The 22297-nt window shown below is 39.1% G+C and overlaps 1 protein-coding gene across 5 annotated transcripts in view; it reads left to right on the top strand.

Moving 5' to 3' along the window:
- APBA2 (amyloid beta precursor protein binding family A member 2) overlaps positions 1–17350 on the top strand; it is a 706148-nt gene extending 688798 nt beyond the window's left edge. For all 5 annotated transcript variants that reach the window (XM_077263902.1, XM_077263901.1, XM_077263904.1 and 2 more), the window contains 2 exons: positions 12707–12847; positions 16809–17350. In XM_077263902.1, the coding sequence (XP_077120017.1) occupies positions 12707–12847; positions 16809–16880 (213 nt within the window). In that variant the 3' untranslated portion in view covers positions 16881–17350. The remainder of the gene's footprint in view (positions 1–12706; positions 12848–16808) is intronic.
- Positions 17351–22297: the final 4947 nt, after the last annotated feature.

Here is a 22297-nt window from a genome sequence, read left to right as displayed (position 1 = left end):
TGACTTACATGCTCTTATAGATGGCCTAGGAAGGTGGCTCCTACTGACAGATACTCTTTAAGCATATACAAATCTTTATTTCCCTCTACATGCATGATTTGTTAGAAGGGTTCCCTTCAATAAGTTGATCATTAATGATTCCTCTGCTGTGACTTTTATTCATCAGTTGTAATCAGTGGGGGAACATGTTAGTAAGTGTTTGTTTTCTTTGCATGCCCCTGAGGGGAAATGAAGCATGAAAAATACATTGTCTGTGCAATGCAGGACTGTACCGGGGTTCCAGAGTTAAAGATACTCTTTATATCGGCGCTCTACTGCGGCCAAGAAATAAGGATCTCCAACAGACAGAGAACTCCCCTTCATTATCTCAGAATTCACCAGTAGGGTATATGGGAAAAGTAACACTAGTGCATATTAATGTCCATATTTGAATGGCTGAACCACCTATGATTTTACTAGACTTAGCTTAGAGTAGATCACTATAGTGTTAGATGGTGATCTAATTTGGATTGAATAGATCCGTGGGGATGATGTTGGAAACAGACATATGTTTTTTCTCTGTTTTTTGTCCATCTGAGTGTCTTAAATAGTGGTAATAGGGACATTGCTGCTTCTACATATGTTGGGAGGCAAGCATCGTAAAACCATGCAACTGTATTCGAATAAATATCTTCCTATATCAAGTGAGTAATTGTGAGGGATTTTATTCCTTGGGGTGTGCTGAAATAAAGTTATGGTTCTTGTACTGCAGGAATACAAAGAATGGATGTTGAGATATGTAGGCAAGGGACAATGCAATAAAAATATAGCTATGGGTTAAATCATCATGAAGAAATAAAATTAAGAAAATATATCGAGTGTGTTGTAGAAGAGGCTGCCTTAGGCAATGGTATACCGCGAGGATAGCAGTTCTTCTCTTCCCATAATTGTGAGGCAATATTTATAGGATAAGGCACTAATCTGTGTTAAATTAATGCACAACCAGATTAATGCATGTAGCTTATCTTTACATATGAGTCGTTCCACAGGGAACTAAAGAGTAGAGGCTAAATAGCTTTAAATTGCCCTCTCTATAGAAGAGCTCCTGAAGGCTCGTAAAGCCCAAGATGTACAGTTTTAACATTATTTTATAGCTAACACCCCCATGAGAGCTTTCTACACGCTGAGCAGTCCAGAGTGGGGACGGCATTAATCAGAATAACACTGCATCTACCTACATATTTCAGCTTAGTGAAACTGACCGCCAAAGCTTTCAACACTTACAGGGAAGCTGGGAAATCTTTTTTTTATGTGCTCCAGGTTTAGAAAGATTTGTTCTGCAAGATATTGACCTAGAGTATATTATTATACTTTATTACTGGTGATCAGGAGCTAGAGATTGTGCATAGGAAGCCAAGTTATCATACCTGGAATATTTGCCGTTTTGAGTAGAAGTTAGGATATATAGCAGAAAATTGTTTTTTTGTCAATAGTTTTTACCGATATCATACTCACAATTATTGATTAATAGAACTAAAATTGTAGCCCAGAACTTAGAGGTGCACCCATTGCCATTAAACATGTAAAAAAAAAATTGTAACCCTAGGAAGAGTAGGGAGTCCTAAGAGCATGGTCACGACCAACTAAACCAAAAAATATGCAAGGATCAAAGTATATTGCAAAAAAATGAATTTTTATTGACAAAGTTTTAAAAAAATTATATACCGTATATATCTTCCGGCGTCTGTGTCTCAAATACATTTTCAGATACCCCCTGTGCATGTGTGTGTCTTTTGGCAAATACTTTGGTCCCTGCACATCTTTTGTTTCTTTGATTCTTGTAAAAAATAATAAAAACTTTGTAATGAAGATAGGAAGATTTTCCTGTCCTAACTGATGGTTTATTTATTGTATCCTCAAGCCACAATGATGTTTGTGCAGAGTGATCATGTCCTTTGTTGTCAACCTAAGATATATAAAATCCTTTTCGTATGCGTTTTCAAAAATATATTTATATTTTACAGGTATGTGGCCTTGACATGGAGAACACTTTTGCATGCTGATTATAAAGACCACTAGATGGTGGCCCGATTCTAACACATCGGGTATTCTAGAATATGTATGTAGTTTATTTATGAAGATTTAAGAATAATGCAATGAATACACAGGATTTTCTGGGTAAAATATATACAATATCAGTGAAGCGGTGTTTAAATCCCCCGCCAATATCACTGATTGGTCGCGGCCGGCCGGGTGCGACAAATCAGCGCAGCGGGGTATAAATCTCGAGCAAATATCGCTGATTGGTCGTGGCCGGCTGGGCCTGACCAATCAGCAAAGCGTGGTTCAAATCCCGCTCCAATTCATGGCCAGACTGCGCCTGTTGCTGATTGGTCGCTGCCAGCCGGGCGCGACCAATCAGTGAAGCGGTGTTTAAATCCTGAGCCAATATTGCTGATTGGTTGCGTCTGGCCGGGTGCGACCAATCAGCACAGCAGAGTTTAAACCCCGAGAAAATTCACTGCCGGACTGCGCCTGTTGCTGATTGGTCGCGGGCAGCTGGGGAGACCAATCAGCGACGCGGGATTTCTGTTACAGACAAACAGACAGAGTTAGACGATTATATAGTAGATATCCGATGCGTTAGAATCGGGTCACCATCTACAAATGTAAGCTACCATATACATTGGTGCTTACATTTAAGTTTTAACCCATTGGATACACTGACATTGTTTTTCTCCTGTCTTTATTTTAAAAGTCAAAATTTTATTAGTCATCTATCGCTGTATGACAACTTGTTTTCTACAGGATGGCTTATAGTTTTCAAAAACACCATTTATATTACCATATGATAAACTTAAAAATGGGGACAATTTTTATTCTCTCCCTCACACACTGTCCTCCATGTTATTCTCTCCCTCACAGACTGTCCTCCATGTTATTCTCGCCCTCACAGACTGACTTCCATGTTATTCTCTCCCTCACAGACTGTCCTCCATGTTATTTTCTCCCTCTCACACTGTCCTCCATGTTATTCTCTCCCTCACAGACTGTCCTCCATGTTATTCTCTCCCTCACAGACTGTCCTTCATGTTATTCTCGTCCTCACAGACTGTCCTCCATGTTATTCTCTCCCTCACAGACTGTCCTCCATGCTATTGTCTCCCTCACACACTGTCCTCCATGTTATTCTCTCCCTCACGGACTGTCCTTCATGTTATTGTCGCCCTCACAGACTAACCTCCATGTTATTCTCTCCCTCTCAGACTGTCCTTCATGTTATTCTCTCCCTCACAGACTGTCCTCCATGTTAAGCACAGTAGATAGCATTCTAACCACCATTATATACACATAACACCACCCGCTAGTTAACAAAGCACCAATACGAATTTAGCACAATGGGAAAAAAACACATTACAACAAAAAATCACATATAATCATAAAAACCGTTCCAGTTGAGCAGCAGCCGTATTATCACCTAGTCCAACAAAAAACTACTAACTCTGATCGCTCTTATACATATGTCCATGCACAAAAAGATATAATATGTATCCCGCTGTAAGAATGTAAACACACAAAGTCCCACCTATCATTACATAGCATTTCTGGTTACCATAACGATAGCCACCCCCACAGGTGTGTCTATGGAGGCTATAGTCCAATAAAAAGTACCACACCATGTGATAGATAACGCCGCTGTCCCATCATGCAGCGCGCACCATTGTGCATGTCCAATCTTCTCATATGGCGTCCGAGCAGCTGTCCCATCCACACATGTCTCAAATTCTCAAGTGATATCCGCACAGCTATGTGCTCCGCAAACATCAGTTGACATGCCTTAATATCCCATCAGATAGCCGTACGGTTGTCTCATCTGAGCATGTCTCAAATCCTCCCATGGCATTAGCACAGATAAGTCCTCCACGCTCTTTACTACACTTGGCACAAATTCCTCATATATCTCCATCCATGGTGTATACATCCAGTCATGCTGGTCCAGATAATATATATGGAACAAATAATCTAAATTGTTAAATTAATTTGCAGTAACCTATAAGGATCCACAGTATGCAAAATGACAAAAACATAATGAAAAATAAAAAAATAAAAATTGAGACATATCATTATGGAAGGTGCACATGTTTATGTACACCATTTCCTCTTATTATGAATGACATCGATGTGAACATAATCACACAGTAAATAAACCATAAGCCTCAGATGTTAGATACCTATCGATGTTAAATACAGCCCCATATGGCATATACAGAGTACATAGTCTCAACATCCAACAGACCCGATAAGGACCTACCTTATATATATCACAGGGGACACAAAAGGCGAATAGCCCATATATTACTTCCAGGGGAGATTTTAACCTTTTAATTAACAATCCCGGGGATACAGACACCCTATAAAGGAAAAATCTTTATTAAACAATAATGGGTATAAACATAAAGCCTGACAAAAGATGTCCTTATTGAGTTTGTAATGAATGTGAACACATCAGTGTATAGCATGGGCGCAAACAGAAAAACAAAAAAAGATATAATTGAAACAAATATACAGATTAGTAAACAACAATTCATCTTTTTACGAACCATACAAAGAGCTCATATAAAATATCACGTCCAATGGGACAAAAAAACCTTAATCACCACATACCTTCCCATCAATACCACATAAAAAATCATACAATATACACGGGATACATAGTCCAGACATTTAGCAGACCCAACAAGGACATAATCCAAATTTCATACAAGGGACACCAAAGGCTAATAGCCTATATATTACCCCAAAAGACAGTTTTTAATATATATATATACCCCCAGCAGGGGTTATTTTAATATTATAGTCAAAGACCAAACTGCATTTTAGCTAGTAACCTCAAAAATATAAATATAAATACCCTATAAGTGGAAAAGTCCTTGTTGAGTCTGTGACAGAATTAGATTCATCAATGCATAACCATAGGAACATAAGCACCGAACTACACTAAGGAATGGGGATGTATACATATACAACTGCTCATATAGAGTATATCTCTCAAAACATCCCCTAATAGCACCATCACCCAAAATGATGATACGGCTCTCAAAGAGAACAGGATAAGTATATAATACAGTTAAAAACAATATACTAATAAGGTACCACATTAGAAACCTACAGAATATTAAAGAAGACAGCTCTGTTGATAATCAATGTTCATTCCCTTCGGATGAAGGATATCAAGCTCAAATATCCACCTTAATTCTTTTCTCTTCAAAAGAGAGATACTGTCCCCACCTCGCCTTAGAACAGGCACATCATCTATCACTCTGTATCTTAATTGATTGACTGAATGTCCCATTTCATGAAAATGTCTCAGTACAGGAAGTTCCGTCAACCCAGTCCTGATAGTGCTCTTATGCTTTCTTATTCTCGCTGTAACCTCCATAGTGGTCTCTCCCACATAGAAGAGACCACACGGGCAACTCAGGACATAGACCATGTAACTGCTCGTACATGTATATCGTTTCCATACCTCATATTTCTTTCCTGGGCATGGATGGCAAAAGAAAGCTCCCTTAACCATGTTGTTACAGCATGCACACCCAAGACAGGGGAAATTGCCAAGACTCGGACGGCTTAGGGTGGTTTGCAGATCTTTCTTAAAGCTGCCTATGTCAGACATAACCAACTCATCTCTTAAATTCCTATTCCTCCTATAGGAAAACAGTGGAGGTAATTGAAATTCATCAACATCAGTGTGGCCCCTACCCAGCAGCAATGACCAATGTCTTCATATAATACCAGAGATTCTTTTACTCATACTATTATATTTTGTCACAAATGGTATCCTCTTTTTAGATTTAACAGCCATCTTTGGAACCAATAAGTCATCACGTTTCTTATCCAAGACCGCAGGAGGCAGATTAAAATGTAAGCTATATGCAGTGCCCCAGAGTCCTGGTCGTTGCAGTAATGTCGCTCTTCCACCAGGGGGAGTGATATTACGTCTGATGGTACTAAAGGAGTTCACCTTGCCATGTATCAGTCACACACTACACTTCACACTCCAGTCCACCAAGGGGAGCAAAGGTTCTATCTACTAGACCACTCCTCACACACGGGTAAAACTGGTGGGTTGGATAGGAAGTTAGAGAGAAGCTACATGGGTTTGACCCAGAGAGGACCTGTCAGGCAGACAGGGGGAGAAGGAGGAACATCTGAGCTGCAGACAGAGGGTCCCTGTCAGGGGTGGGATCCTGAAAGAGGCCAAGCACGAGACAGAGCGTTACGGAGCTGCGCCTGCACCCATTGCGGCAGCATCCTAAGAAAGGACACGAAGCGAAGTATATTGTGGAGAGTGAGAAACGAGGTCACAGCACAAGGAGATAATACCGGGAGGAGTCCTGCCCCAAGATCAGCAGCCTCCTTCTGAGGCACGTAGCCGGTGGCCGGAACACCGAGGGAGTAATAGGCTCTACGCATTACTTCAGAGACCGGCAGGACAGTAAATTCCAAGTTGGTTGCCCGACCTTAATACCTATGAAGACACGGAGGCAAATTGTGGGAGAGGGGCGTCTCTGGGATCCCTATAAAATAGCTCCAGGCCTACCCCATCATACGGGTTGTCCTATCCATATCATCTGGGGGACAGAGAGAGAACATCAGAAACATCCAAGAAAGTTGTAAGGACTATCCCGTGGTGCTCAGCAGGGAGGTACTACAACACACAGGCGCTAGTAGGAAGGCTACTGATTTCCACCTGCACAAGGGAGCCCTGGATGTGCCTTCAGACCGGCCAGACTCTGCCAACCCTGTGAATGGTACTCTGAACTGTGGACGCTGAAGTCTTCAGTAAAAGGTAAAGAGACTGCAACCTTGTGTCCTCGTTATTCATTGCGACTTACAACGTCCACCATCACCACCTACACATCTTGGGAAGCCCTGGGGACATACTTCACCTGTGGGAAGGTATACCATCTAGCTGCCACTCCATCACCCCAGCGGACCTCTAAGCAGCGTCGGTCACCCTGACCGAATACCACAGGTGGCGTCACGAACACCAGACAAACTTCACCTTTAATTGGACGCCCCTCAGAAGGGCCATGGACCGGGTTGGGCCACCGTGACATTCCCAGAACCGAGAGAGAGATAGACCCGGTACCGAGTACCCCATTGCCCTTAACGTGGGGGCGCTCCATATGTTTCTCACTATCCATTGTGGCGCTGTCTTTTTGACCTTTTTGGATATGGAACTCTTTTTGGGATGGTCTCCCTGGTTCTGACATGCGCCCTTTTGTCCTTGGAGATCTGATTATTATAGGCTGCGGTTCAACTTCTTTTGTTTGGATATTTGTCCTCCATGTTATTCTCTCCCTCACAGACTGTCCTCCATGTTATTCTCTCCCTCACACTCTGTACTTCATGTTATTCTTTCCCTCACAGACTGTCCTTCATGTTATTCTAGCCCTCACACACTGTCCTCCATGTTATTCTCGCCCTCACAGACTGTTCTCCATGTTATTCTCACCCTCACAGACTGACCTCCATGTTATTCTCTCCCTCTAAGACTGTCCTCCATGTTATTCTCTCCCTCACAGACTGTCCTCCATGTTATTCTCTCCCTCACAGACTGTCCTCCATGTTATTCTCTCCCTCACACACTGTCCTCCATGTTATTCTCTCCCTCACAGACTGTCCTCCATGTTATTCTCTCCCTCACAGACTGTCCTCCATGTTATTCTCTCAAATACACACTGTCCTCCATGTTATTTTCTCCCTCACAGACTGTCCTCCATGTTATTCTCTCAAATACACACTGTCCTCCATGTTATTCTCTCCCTCACAGACTGTCCTCCATGTTATTCTCTCCTTCACACACTGTCCTCTATGTTATTCTCTCCCTCACACACTGTCCTCCATGTTATTCTCTCCCTCACAGACTGTCCTCCATGTTATTCTCTCCCTCACAGACTGTTCTCCATGTTATTCTCTTCCTCACAGACTGTCCTCCATGTTATTCTCTCCCTGACAGACTGTCTTTCATGTTATTCTTGTTCTAGTATATATATGTAGTTTATTTATGAACGCTGATTGGTCGAGGCTGGCCAGGTGCAACCAGTCAGCAACTCGGCATTTCGGTTACAGACAGACAGACCCTTGGACAATTATATATATATAGATTGTTACAGTATTTAAATAAGTGTTAAAATTTCTCTTATATTTGTATCCTTTTGTAAAAAGGTTATCACATTGCATGCTTTATTGCTTGCTTTTAACTTTTCTTTACTTCTGCCACAGCAATACTTCTTTTTTAATGTAAGATTAATGGAATTAAGAAGGGTAATTAAGATTATAGATCAAATTAATTTTTATCCTAGATCATTTTTTATCTTCGTTTATGAGAGATAAAGCTCAATTAGACTTTCCAAATGCCTAAATCTTCTTTTGAGTTGGCTTAATGGGGCATTTTTAGTGTGAGCAGACAGAAACACTTCTATAGGAAAAATAGTGCAAGACTAAAGGGTCAGGTTGCCAAAAAGTCAATGTTCTCCATTCAGCATGGTCAAGCATATCTAACACTGGCACTAGCGATAGCCTCTAGAACAACTATGAAATCATATAAAAAATAACTAATCTAAGTGGTATCGGTACTTGTGATAAGTTTCTTTTAGAGGGGTATCTTCACCATAAGCATTACATCTAGATCAATTGTCTCTTAAAGGGAACATGTCACCCCCAAAATCAAGGGTGAGCTAAGCCCACCAGCATCAGGGGCTTATCTACAGCATTCTGTAATGCTGTGGATAAGCCCCTATGTATCCTAAAATATAAGAAAAAGAGGTTAGATTATACTCACCCAGGGTCGGTCCCGGTCCGGTCCGATGGGTGTCGCGGTCCGGTCCGGCACCTCCCATCTTCATCAGATGACGTCCTCTTCTGGTCTTCACGCTGCAGCTCCAGCGCAGGTGTACTTTGTCTGCCCTGTTGAGGGCAGAGCAAAGTACTGCAGTGCGCAGGCGCCGGGCCTCTCTGACCTTTCCCGGCACCTGCGCACTGCAATACTTTGCTCTGCCCTCAACAGGGCAGACAAAGTACGCCTGCTCCGGAGTCACAGCGTGAAGACCAGAAGAAGACGTCATCCTATGAAGATGGGGGGCCCCAGACCGGACCACGACGCCCACCGGATCGGACCACCCGCCCAGGTTAGTATAATATAACCTCTCTTTCTCATCTTTTAGGATACATCGGGGGCTTATCTACAGCATTACAGAATGCTGTAGATAAGCCCCCGATGCTGGTGGGCTTAGCTCACCCTCGATTTTGGGGGTGACTGGTTCCCTTTAAGAAGATGATCATTTTTTAAATATGAAATAATTTAAGTGAAACATATTTATCTTGGCACAAGTCTGTAGGGACAGCCCGTATGTTCTTCCTAGTTTACACCAGATTTGTCAACCTGCTGTGTTTTGTGTTGTGGACATGCATGTTCTCAATATTTCTGAACTGTGGTCCCAGGTTGGCTTCTCTGCACAATGCCTACTGTGGTCATGTGGAGTAGATTACTTTCCGTGAAACGCAAATAAATTATAGAAAAAAAAGGTTTAGAGTAGCACATCACAGGATGGCTTATGCAAGTGTAGAACCAAGACCTGCAGCGCGAGATATCCTAGGATTTGGTATTCTGACTCAGTTTTTTCACTGGGGGTAGAGACAGCAGCAAGCCTTTGACAGAACCCTATTATCAGGTTATTCTACAGGCCAGGAAGATGTTCGGAAAAGGAGTCACATGGAGGTGTGACATGGTAATAAACTGAAGTAAGGAGCCAGCACTGATCAAAGAAGGGATGGAAAGATCAAAATAGAAACAGTAAAATAGTTTTCTGTCGAATCTACTTTTCAATTTTTGCATATCAGTCCTCAGAGCACCTTGTTGCTAGATTTGGCAAAAGTGAGTGTCAAATGGTCTTTAACCCCTTCACCAGTTTTCCACTTTGTGACCCGGCCAAATTTTACAATTCTGATGAGTGTCACTTTATGGGGAAATAACTCTGGAATGCTTCAATGGATGGTGTACTCAGAAGAAATTGCACAACAGATTCTATCATCTCAGAATCTGTTGTGCAATTTCTTCTGAGTACACCGATACCTCATATGTGGTGGAAAACTACTGTTTGGGCACACAACAGGGCTCGGAAGGAAAGGAGCACCATTTGAACTCTGGAGCACAATTTTGGCTGAAATAAATTACAGATGCCATGTCGCATTTGAAGCGTCCTTAAAGGGACTCTGTCACCTGAGGGATCCATTCACTTTAGAGGCTACAGTGTTACTCTGGACTCCGTCTGACACCTTTTCAGTGGTCTCCTTTTCAGAACATTTTGCCTGGGATTCCTCCTGAATCACGTATTTTAGAGATTTACATGGAAATCCTCAGTCATCTTAAAGCAAAGGATAAATGTGCACCCAGCCTTACTGCAATCTTTGCGAGGCAAAATGAACAAATCAATAGCAGGTGAAGAATTGTGTTTATTTATTTTTTACGCTGTACCTCCTGCAGTTTAAGTAATAAAGGGGTTTTATTCTTTGGGTCAGTTTGATTACAGCGATACCATATTTATATCAGTTTTTTTATCACACACTAAAAACCAATTTTTTTTTACAAAACAAAGTTTTTGCATCCCCATATTTTGAGGGCTATATTTTTTCATATTTCTGCTGTCAGTCATGTGAGTGCTTTTTTTTTTGCAGGACAAGTTGATGTTTTTATTCGTACCATTTTTGGGCACATAACATTTTCTGATCTATTCAATTCAGACTTTTGGGAAGCAGAATGGAAAAAAACAGCAGTTCATGTGTACTGGTTTTTTGTTTATTTTTGCTTTAACACAAATATATGTATTTATTGGTATATTTTTTCCAGTTTTTGTTCTTTATTCTGTTTATTTATATATTTATAATTTTTTTAAATTTAATTTTTTTTGCATTTTACCTGTCAGTGCTGCACTGTCAGAAGCCTCTTAGACCATGCTCCAGGCGTTATTTTATGCAGTCCTCTGTAGCTGACAGATCAGGAGGTCATCATGTGCAACCATCAGGCCCCCTGCGATGATGTCACGGGGGAGCCGATCGGATGGGAGATGAGCTTCCCCCCTCTCCCTGCCTTTTAAATGCTGCCATCGCTATTTATTGCAGCATTTAGGGGGTTAAACAGCCAGGGGCAGTGATAACTGGGTCTTGGCTATAACTTAAGATGAGCTCCTGGTGGTGCTGTTGTGGCCGTATGATCGCCAGGACATACCGGTATGTCAATTCGCAGGGACACACTGTGAGCAACACCCTCTTGTAAAGACTATAAAAAGTAACCCTGAAATAGCCCTATATCTCTGGAACACTATGGCATACACCCTCCCCCCCCCCAAAAAAAAAATGGAATATTCAGAGGAGCACCAGGAATAAAATAAGGACAACCAAGTGGCTACTTTTGACCTAGTGACTGTTTCTCTTTAAGTGCTGCTGTGCGTTACAAGCTACAACAGAACATATTTCACAAGTGTTCTCTTCAATTAGTATTACTTTCTAACCTTCAATTTTATAGTCTTAGAGAAAGGCTTTAGAAGCTCTTCAGAAATTAGCTAAAACATCAATGTTTTGACAGATTTTTCCTTAATTAAGTGCTTTTTACCATTTTGATGATGTGAAGATGCAATCAGGCTAAGATTTAATGTGTGCCATTTTTAAGAAAATGTTTCAAATTTTTCAGATAATTATCACTGATTATAAAAACTTTGATCCATGAAGATTGCATTTAAAATCGACGTGTGCGAGCAGTTTGAGCATGTAATTTACAATACTTAATTTCTGGTCCATTACTTAGGAATTTCAAGATACGTTTTGATGAATATTTGAGGGTTGCTTTCAATATTCCTCTCATATTATATGCATGTAGTAAATGCGAATCTTAAAATTCAAATTTGCCAGATTTGACAAATTTTCTCAGGAAATTCAATTGACAGTGAATTGAATGCTCTCTCTAGCCAATGGCTGCTTTAAAAATGAGTATGACACTGTTCTCTTTTCCTCCCACATTAATCTTCACCGCTCTGCCGTCACATTGTGAACCACAACAGCTGTGGCCACATTGCCACTACTAGTGAATACAGTCTTACAGTTTCTTCTTTGATTTATGACTTTCACTTTCTATCTCTAAAGCTAAGCTATGAATTGTGATGTCATTTCACTATCCAGATTGGTCCTAAATTGGCTGCTGCATTTCCTGTTTCTGCTTTTATACAGGCTATAATAATCCCTGCTGATTGGCAGTGATATACCATGTGTGGTAATGACTTTGAAAGGCATTATGGAGAAGCCCATTTAAGGTCATGTGATACTTCTCCAACTGATGAAATCAGCATGTGTAAAAGGTTGTTAATCATTTTAAGTACGGTAATTTGAGAAAAGTGAATCACGACTAGGTTGAATTTACGGGGTTTAGAAAATTCCTTAAAATTTGACACAAATTAAATTTGGTCATCTTTATCCATGTATTTTTTCTCTGATCTTGATTTTATTTTTGTTCCCTTCCTAGAGCATGTTAAGAATTTAACCACATCCCCTTTAACATAGAACAGTCATCGTGATTTTTGAGCAACAAAACTAAATTATGGAAACTTTGCCACAATTGTTATATTGAATTCTAAACTTTGATTTCTTTTTCCTTTGTTCCATACTGTAGATCTGCAGCCTCATGAGAGGGGGAATTGCCGAGAGAGGTGGAGTAAGGGTTGGACATCGCATCATTGAGATCAATGGACAAAGTGTGGTGGCCACAGCTCATGAAAAGATTGTCCAAGCGCTTTCCAATTCAGTAGGCGAGGTAAGAAGCTTCTTTTCTTGGGGCTGTGGGGTTATTATAACACAAGGCAGTGAGCATTCAGAGCTGATCAATGCTTGCCAGTCATTGGCACATCTTTAAATACACATTTTATATTCGCCTGTTTTGAGGATGTGAGGTTACTGGAATGTGTAAAGATTTTATTGTTTGCAATTTTGCTTGGAGCATTCTCTGTGCTAGGAGATATATAATGGATCCCATTTACACAGTAGGGTACATGCTGCTTGACTATTGATAATGTGACTGTAATATCCCTATCTTGGTTACAGGGGCAGCGGACATAAGGATTAACTATCTGCTGCAATGAATTGAGATATTCAGTTCTGTGAATATATTCTTTCATTTGCGAGCTGCTTCAGATAGATATGAAAATATTAGATATCCAAGTCAGTCTCCACAGCCCTGATATCCTGTGTTCTGCTGCATTGTGCAGCCTAAGGCTTTGAACATTTTATTTTAGATGTTTCATTGATGAGATAAATTGATATTCAAAAGCGGTGAAGAAGAAAGGATTTTAGATTTTCAAAAAAAAGTATAAAACCCATTTACCTCACAGTGCCATTTTTTTCTGCCGTTCTGTTATGTATGGTTCATTGCGATAAGAGGACAGATGAGGTTGCTATCATTTTTTATTCATGTGTGGCCATAAAATTCTATGAAATCAATAGGAGGCATGGCACTGCTATTTGTGTGATTTACAGGCCGAAGAAATGAGAAAATGAGTGACTGCAAATATAATTCTTAGTAGAAAAAAAAAATCAGTCTAGTCACCACATATTAATTATTATAGCATGTATGCATGTTAGATGTGTCTATCCTCAAATTTCATAAAGGACTCCATTTTCTCACAGTACAATACAAAACATTATTACAACATGCTAGTAAAATCCAACCTTGGTAAAGATGAGGCAGCACTCATAAGATAGATGCAATTCGTTCCAGGTGTTTATTCCGGTTGAGTCAGTGTTTCGGTTTCAAGGCTTTATCAAGCATCCCGACACACTGCTCTATGTATGAAAAAGTAAGTGACATCATATGCAAAGTCAACCCACTGGATAATAACAAACTGGACATGTTTGGTATCGCATTGATGAGGAGAATGATATTGCATGGGCATTTTTACCACAAAAATATGCACCTTAAAAACAATTCCCAAAAATAACAATATTGGAATTGTGTTTTTTCACAATTTCACCACACTTGGAATATTTTTCAAATTTTTGAGTACACTATGTGGTAAAATAAATGGTGTCATTGAAAAGTACAAGTCTACCTGCAAAAAATAAACTATCATATGTCTATGTGGAGAAGGGGAGGAAACACTGCTTTTCTGGCCTAACGAGAAAACAAAACATAACGAGAAAACAAAACATAATGTGTGGCACAGTCCGTGTTGCAGTGGGGATCCGCCCGCTAAGGAATAAACACTCAATGAGCGAGAAGGCTGTGTATTTATCATCTGAACTTCACCCACTCTACAGCTATTCACTCAACCTAGCACTAAACATGGCCGATTAACCCCTCTCAGGACTTTGTCACTGTATATTTATATATGCTCCATCAGCAATAGATTGCTTTTTGAAATTCTGTCCATGTATCTGGAAGTTTATTATTGCATGGCGATGCACTTCTAGCTCCTCAGTCGCTGCTGTATTCTCTGCCGTGTTTCAGAGCCATCGACTTGTTAATCAATCAGAGAGTGACACCAACCAGGGAGTTCAGCGTGAGGCTGAGGAGCTGGAAGTACATTGTCACGCCCTGACATGTTACTTTTAAACACAGTTTTCAAATAATAATAGAAAATTGAAAAAACAATGCCCAGTCATCATGACTTATTTTATAGAGTTGGGCGAATCTCACAAAATTCAATTTGTACAGATTCGCTCAATTCACTGGGGAAAGTGAATCAGCTTTAAAGGAGTTAAAAAATATCTTGCACTCAACACTCCTCAGCCATCTTTGTACCTGTCATTCTACAGCTTATCCTCCAATTCTATCTGCCATCTTATGTCTTCTATCTTCTTTCTCCTATCTTCCTTCTGACCAGGTTTGCCATTCACTAGGTCCCACAGTGTTACATGGGAAGCAATTCACATACCACATGTGGTCACATGGGGCTCGACGTAGCCACACATTATGGCTTGGAGCCTAGTGAATGCATGACCTAGTAGAGAAGATAGAAGAGTCAATCAGAGGATCTGCGACAGCGGGACAGGTACTGGGACGGCTGAAGAGAGGTGAGTATAATGTTTTTTATGTAGAGTAACTAACTGATCATCCAAAGGGAATGAATTAACTAAAGTGAATATATAATCCCTTAAAATTAATTTTATTCAAAAATATTTTAAACCACCAGTAAACTGTGTAATATTAAAAGGTATTCGTTAGAAAAAGGACCTTATTTTACTATAATGAGTAAAGAATGTATATAGATTCCTATATAAAGATATACAGTATATTGAATGTATATACCAGACAACACCGGAGAAATGCAAATCCCTATTCAAATGACTAAACTGGTACTGCCTAGCCGTGGAGGTTGTGACCCTACACAATAGTGAGATATGGCGCCCCCGCTAATTGGATGCTTACCCTAACTCTCCCTATTAATGTAATAAGATACCATTAGATAAAGGCTTTAGTTGAGGTTAGGTCACAACAATAAAAGGTATGTCTATAGTTATTTATAGTTAGACAGCAAATAACTTATCATTAGTTTCTTTTGCCTCCCATCCATTAGGTTCATCAGAAATAGAGATGAGCAAACCTGAACTGAAAAGTTCAGGGTTTGTGCTGGACAGTTAGTCTCCAGTGCTAATCACCGAACATGGACTTCTTCTGGAAGTCCATTGCACTGTTCAGAGATCCGTGAAGAGAGAGAGGGAATTTTCAACATCAAAAGTTTGGGTCCCCATTGTTTTCAATGGGGTCCGGGGTTTGATTCAAGTTCAGGTACAGTTCTGGTCCCTGAATCGAATTTTGGAATAAAGTTCTGGTCGGGTACCAGAAAGTGAACTTCCACTGATCCACTCATCCCTAATCAGTGGGCACAATGCAAAGATTGATGGTCACTGACTCATGATAGATGGTCACTGGCTCATGATAGATGGTCACTGGCTCATGATAGATGGTCACTGGCTCATGATAGAGGGTCACTGGCTCATGATAGATGGTCACTGGCTCATGATAGATGGTCACTGGCTCATGATAGAGGGTCACTGGCTCATTCTGATGTGATACTAGATTGTATGTTCTCTATAATGTTTTTTAACCACTTCTTGACCCTCTATTTGTCTAAAGTAAATCACAAAAAAATCAGATTCTGATTAATACAAATGTTTTTGTAAAATTTAAGGCAAATTGAATTAGCTTTGATTCGCTTTGCTTAAATTTGCTTCAATATGTTGTGTTGATCAAGCAATTTACCGACTTTTGCCCAAAAAGAGAAAGTGATCCTGTTAACTTCAGGTTGGCATTTTTAAGACTCTGTTGTCATTAGGATATTACATTTTTAGCATTACAATATCTTCGAAGTACTCGAGTCATTATGGTAAAAGTGCCGTTCACGTCAGCTATTAGGCGTAAGTAATGATGTTACATGCTGCCTTATGACAGCATTATCATTATCATTCTTTATTTATAAGGTGCCTACGCACTTTGCAGAGAATTGGAAATATGATTCATGGAAGCCGTGTAATTAAATCTACAGTGACATATGACTAGACATGCTACTTTTTCTGTGTTTTTAGTAAATCCTTTAAGGAACTATAGCAGAATCATGTGTATACATATAATACAAAAAAAAGATATGTTTTATATTAAAAGAAAAATAGTTTTAGAATGAAGAAATGGTCATATTAGGCTGAAAATGAAGTTAAGTCGTAACTGGTGAGTTATGTCCTGCAAATCATAAATTTACATGAATTTCTTTTCTATGGAACAGATCCATATGAAGACTATGCCGGCAGCGATGTTCAGGCTCCTTACCGGACAGGAGACGCCTCTTTACATCTAACTACAAGCAGCCATTGAAAAAATTGTATTTCCAGCTCAGATCAATATACATCCACATATCAACGGAGACACTGGGCAGATATTTTGTATTTTGAACAAAAGAAGAACAAATATCAGTGGACTGATCCTTTTTCTTTTCTATGTTTTTGCTTCTTTTCTTCTTCTTTTGCCAGAGGCATTGCCAGTTCTAAGCGAGTCTATCACCACCAAGAACAATTTGTACATTATAGTCATTCCGGACTGTTTGCGCTTCATGACTAGTAACGAGGATATTTATTTGTTATCGTACATGTAGTGTTAAAAAGTACATGTTGTATGTTACATTGGTAAGTGTGTGGCATTGAGGACGGAGAGCGACGGATACGATATACTGTGGATTCTAATTAAGACAAATGAAATCCATTTTAAGCTTTGTTCATGTGGAAATACATTGCTTAAGAGGTCCCATTAAACCAAGTCTTTGTAAGCCTATATAGTGTACACCATCATTTTCAGCTGGGTCTGGGTCTTTCATGTTTTTTGCAGATTGGTCTCTTATGTAACGTCACTGGAAATGTCTAACTTGATGAATCATTTCTGTTTCGCTTCCAAATCTCTATCTACATTAGATGAAGCAAGACACAGTATTGTTTTCAAGATCAGGACACATGACAGAAGCAATGACTTGGTTCTGTAAAACGCGGTGTACTACTTCCTTCTGGGTTCTAAAGTGAGAGATTCCGATCTCAGCAATAAATCTGCTTATTAATGGCCACGCACAATGTATATCGAGCGGATTAAATAACTTCTTGTTAACATCTCATTTGTTTCTTCGATATCATGGTTATGTTTCAGTTTTGTCTCATTTGTTTACCGTAGTATTGAAATCTTATTGAATTCCACTGATTTCAATGTCATTTGTTGTGAGATGCTACAAGAATGACAACTAATGGAATTGATCCATAAAATTAATGCGTTATATTTTTGAATAAGCATCAAGGGAATCTTTAGCAGGCTTTTGGTATTTAATCTGAGAGTAGCATACTGTGTAGGGCCAGATAGCCTCATTCCAGGGATGTGTCACTTATTAGGCTGTGTGTTGTAGCTTCCAGTCCCGTAAGGATACATTGCTGGAGCTAGGCTCTCTGTCCCTACATCATGCTGCTCTCAGACTCTATAGCAAAAATCTGCTGAAACATTCCCTGTAAATCAGCATTTTTTACATGGCTGAAGCACAGATTTTTTTTACAGTTGTGGTTAACATTATTTACACCTTTGAGTGTTTATTATAAGAAAAAGTCAATATCTTCAGAAATAAATGTATATGTGCCAACTATATCATTAAAATATTTAATACCATGTCCAAACATAAGCAACTGAAAATTTGACCTGTCACGCTACATTTAGATATTTCTAAAAAAGAAATAAAGAAGAAATAAAGTTATGACGTAGATGGGTTTATTCAGCTTTTCTACTGCAGTTCTATCAAGCTCTTGAATAGTCACATGGTACATTTTCACAGCTCTCTAATTTTCAATTTGATTGAGATCAGAACTCATGGCTGTCGAGTTTACAGCAGGCAATTTTTTTTCCTTCGAAACCGAACTTTCGAAACCGGGAATTTAAGGTTCTTTGACATAGTACTATGCCCTTTACACTGCTTGTGCATGGTGATAATAACATTTATAGTCTGCTCAGACAGCTCTTGTGACTCTGTCTTTTTAGCAAAGTGCAGGAAATAAATCTGAAATTTTTAAGAATCAAAGACACTTTTGGTAGATGAATTAAAGTCATCTGACAAGGTGGGTACAGGTAAGTCTAATTTCTAATTAATTACAGGTCAGTTTGATTTTTCCCTTTCTTTCAAACTGAACAAGTGGTGCCATTAAATGTGTCCTGGTACTGTTTTCGACTCTGTATCCATGTTTACTGCCAATTTGTATTTTTTGTTATTTTCATGTCATGATGCACTTACATATATCCAAACAGTTTCGCTAAACGCTTTAGCCCTTATTAATTATTGAATTTTCGTCTGTTACCTGTCTTTCTTTTTTTTATTTAGTGTTTTGCACCTCGTTTCTGGCTTATTCAACTTTTCGTTCTCACTTTTTTTAAAGTCAGGTTTTTACGTGTTTTTAATAGGCCACTGTGGGCTGAGTTTAGATGTTTTCCGATGTTTCCCTTCATTCATCATTTGCTAAATAAAAAGTTTCAAAATTTATCTTTTTTATACATTTTATGTATGACTGAAATTTTGACGCAATTTTTGTGACATTTTAGAGAAGCATGTGATCTTTTGCTCTAAAGTGTTGCATAACATGTTAAAGTAAAAAATAATATTTTTTTTTTCATTTTGCATAAAATTGAACTGCATGCACTGTTTGTATTCATCAAATACCACACAACAAAAAGAAATGTGACTTAAAAAATTTAAAACATTTTACATGATATACTTATAATTTTGACCACAACTGTATAGAAAAATGCTCATTTCGCAAGATCACATAATACATATTAATACGATAACATTTGTAATACATAGTTCAATTTCTAAGCATTTTGTGAAAAACTAAATAATCAATACATATTATATTGCTCTACGAGAGGTTCTATGGGTAACAGCTTTCATATCTTGGTGTAATAAATATGATTGGCATGATAGAAGGGCAGGTGGCAGGCAATGCATTGCTCTCATGTAAGATAAGAAGGAATGGAGCACAATCATCTCTAAAATAAATAACTTGTGAACCAAAGAAATGTCAGGTGCTGGAACAGAATATAAGCCATTGATTTAACAACCCTCAGAAGAGACCTGTTTTCCATTGTTGTTTTAGTTTTATGAATTCATTGTGAAATATAAAAATATTGATTGTTTTATACAGAGGTCAGTTACCCAAATCTATGTCTATTGTGTGAGTAATATTTGCTTTAATTCATAAAATCTTTATTCTTTTTTTCTTTAATCAAAAGCAATATTGAATCCAAAGTGATCACTTGTTTCCTGGGATTCATACTCATCCGAAAAACTTGCCAATCACATTACAGCCTGGCGGCTTCTTCCCTACCATAGTACACAGATATATAGCTATATGCTGGATATATATGTGCATGTTAATTCAGAGAGACTGTAATGTTGGCCTTCCTCCTTTATCAACCCTTGAAGAATTCAACCTCCGATTTCTCTACAGCTGAGAATGGCCCTTGAAGTAAAATTTTTGACTCTTCTCTGTACAGAAATATGCAAATTCTGTTGCAATGTTTTTAAACTTGTCTTTTTCCTTTCTATTCCTAAGGCTAGGCACAGAACATGATATTTGTATATCCCATAACAGTGGGATAATAGCAACCAGCTTATAATATATAAAAAAAAATTGAATAAGTGTAAACAATGTGCAGAATTCAATAGTAAAACATGCACTTGTGGCCGATAAGCTGTGTCAACTATTTAACCCCCGGAGCTTTTTTTGGTTTTGTGTTTTCTTTTTCGCTCCCCTTCTTCCCAGAGCTATAACTTTTTTATTTTTCCTTCAATATGGCCATGTTATTAGATATTCTTTGCAGGACGAGTTGTACTTTTGAACGACATCATTGGTTTTAGCATGTCGTGTACTCGAAAATGGGGAAAAAATTCCAAGTGATTTGAAATTGCAAAAAAAGTGCAATCCCACACTTGTTTTTTGTTTGGCTTTTTTGCTAGGTTCACTAAATGCTAAAACTGACCTGGCGTTCATAGACGCCAAACATGTCTAGGTTCTTTTTTATCTAAGTAGTCTAAAAAGGTTTGCTTCTAAAAAAAAAAAAAAATTCACCATATTCCGGTACCTGTAACGTTTCCATTTTTGGTGATCTTGGGTTGGTTGAGGGCTTATTTTCGCATGCCAGGCTGACATTTTTAATGATACCATTTTGGTGCAGATACGTTCTTTTGATCACCCGTTATTGCATTTCAATGCATTATCGCTTCGACCAAAAAAAGTAATTCTGGCATTTCTATTTTTTTTCTCGCTACAACATTTATCGATCAGCTTAAACCTTTTTTTATTGATAGATCAGGCGATTCTGAACGCGGCGATACTAAATATGTGTAGGTTTTTTTTTATTGTTTTAATTTGAATGGGGCGAAAAGGAGGTGATTTAAACTTTTATATTTTTTTATATTTTTAAAAATATTTTTCTTTAACTTTTGGCATGCTTCAATAGCCTCCATTGGAGGCTAGAAGCTGCCACAACTCAATCGGCTCTGCGACATAGAGACGACGCTCAGACCGCCTCTATGTAGCAGAATTACAGCATTGCTATGAGTGCCAACCACTGGGTGGTGCTCACAGCAACCCAGCATCAACAACCATAGAGGTCTCAAGGAGACCTCTGGTTGTTATGCCGATGAACCGATGACCCCCATTCACGTGATGGGGTCAGGAGTGCGCGTATTTCTGGCCCAATGGCCAGAGGAGCGCGTTAAATGCCATTGTCAGAGTTTGACAGAGGCATTTAACTAGTTAATAGGTGCGGGCAGATCGCAATTCCACCCTTGCCTATTGCGGGCCCATGTCAGCTATTCAAAACAGCTGACATGTCCCAGATTTGATGCGGGCTCACCGCCGGAGCCCACATCAAACTGGGGGTACTGCCATCGGACTAACTATTCCATCCAATGGCAGTAAGGGGTTAAAGGGAAATTGTCAATAGGATCAACCCTCCTAAGTTGTCTATATGGGCATGTACAGTGCCTTGCAAAAGTATTCGGCCCACTGGAACTTTTCAACCTTTTCCCACATATCATGCTTCAAGCAAAGATACCAAATGTAAATTTTTGGTGAAGAATCAACAACAAGTGGAACACAATTGTGAAGTTGAACAAAATTTATTGGTTATTTTAAATTTTTGTGGAAATTCAAAAACTGAAAAGTGGGGCGTGCAATATTATTCGGCCCTTTTAACTTAATACTTTGCAGCACCACCTTTTGCTGCGATTACAGCTGCAAGTCGCTTGGGTTATGTCTCTATCAATTTTGCAAGGCACTGTAGGCCATAGAAAGCTGAGTAAAATGATAGCTTGATGTCCGTGATCCAATGTCTTATTCTAGAGCCATCCAGGTTTTCTTACATGTAAATAAGGTGTTAAGATCTATAAGCGGAACACTGACCTGCTTGAGAATCTGCAGCCTGAGCTTACTAAGGGACCCTTTTAAACACTTAGGAAGCCTTTCCAGGTGTTTTTTTTTTGTTAATTATTCAAATTTACTGAGATAATGACTTTTGGGTTTCCACTGGCTGTAAGCCATAATCACCAACATTAACATAAATAAACACTTGAAATAGATCCCTCTGTTTGTAATGACTCTATATAATATAAGAGTTTCACTTTTTGTATTGAAGAACTGAAATAAATTAACTTTTTGATGATATTCTAATGTTGCGAGAGGCACCTGTATATTA

The sequence above is a fragment of the Ranitomeya variabilis genome, chromosome 5 (genome assembly GCF_051348905.1).
Source record: "Ranitomeya variabilis isolate aRanVar5 chromosome 5, aRanVar5.hap1, whole genome shotgun sequence".
In the NCBI taxonomy this organism is placed as follows: domain Eukaryota; kingdom Metazoa; phylum Chordata; class Amphibia; order Anura; family Dendrobatidae; genus Ranitomeya; species Ranitomeya variabilis.
Note: the sequence above shows the minus strand (reverse complement) of the source record. Positions and strands in the feature narration are given on the sequence as shown.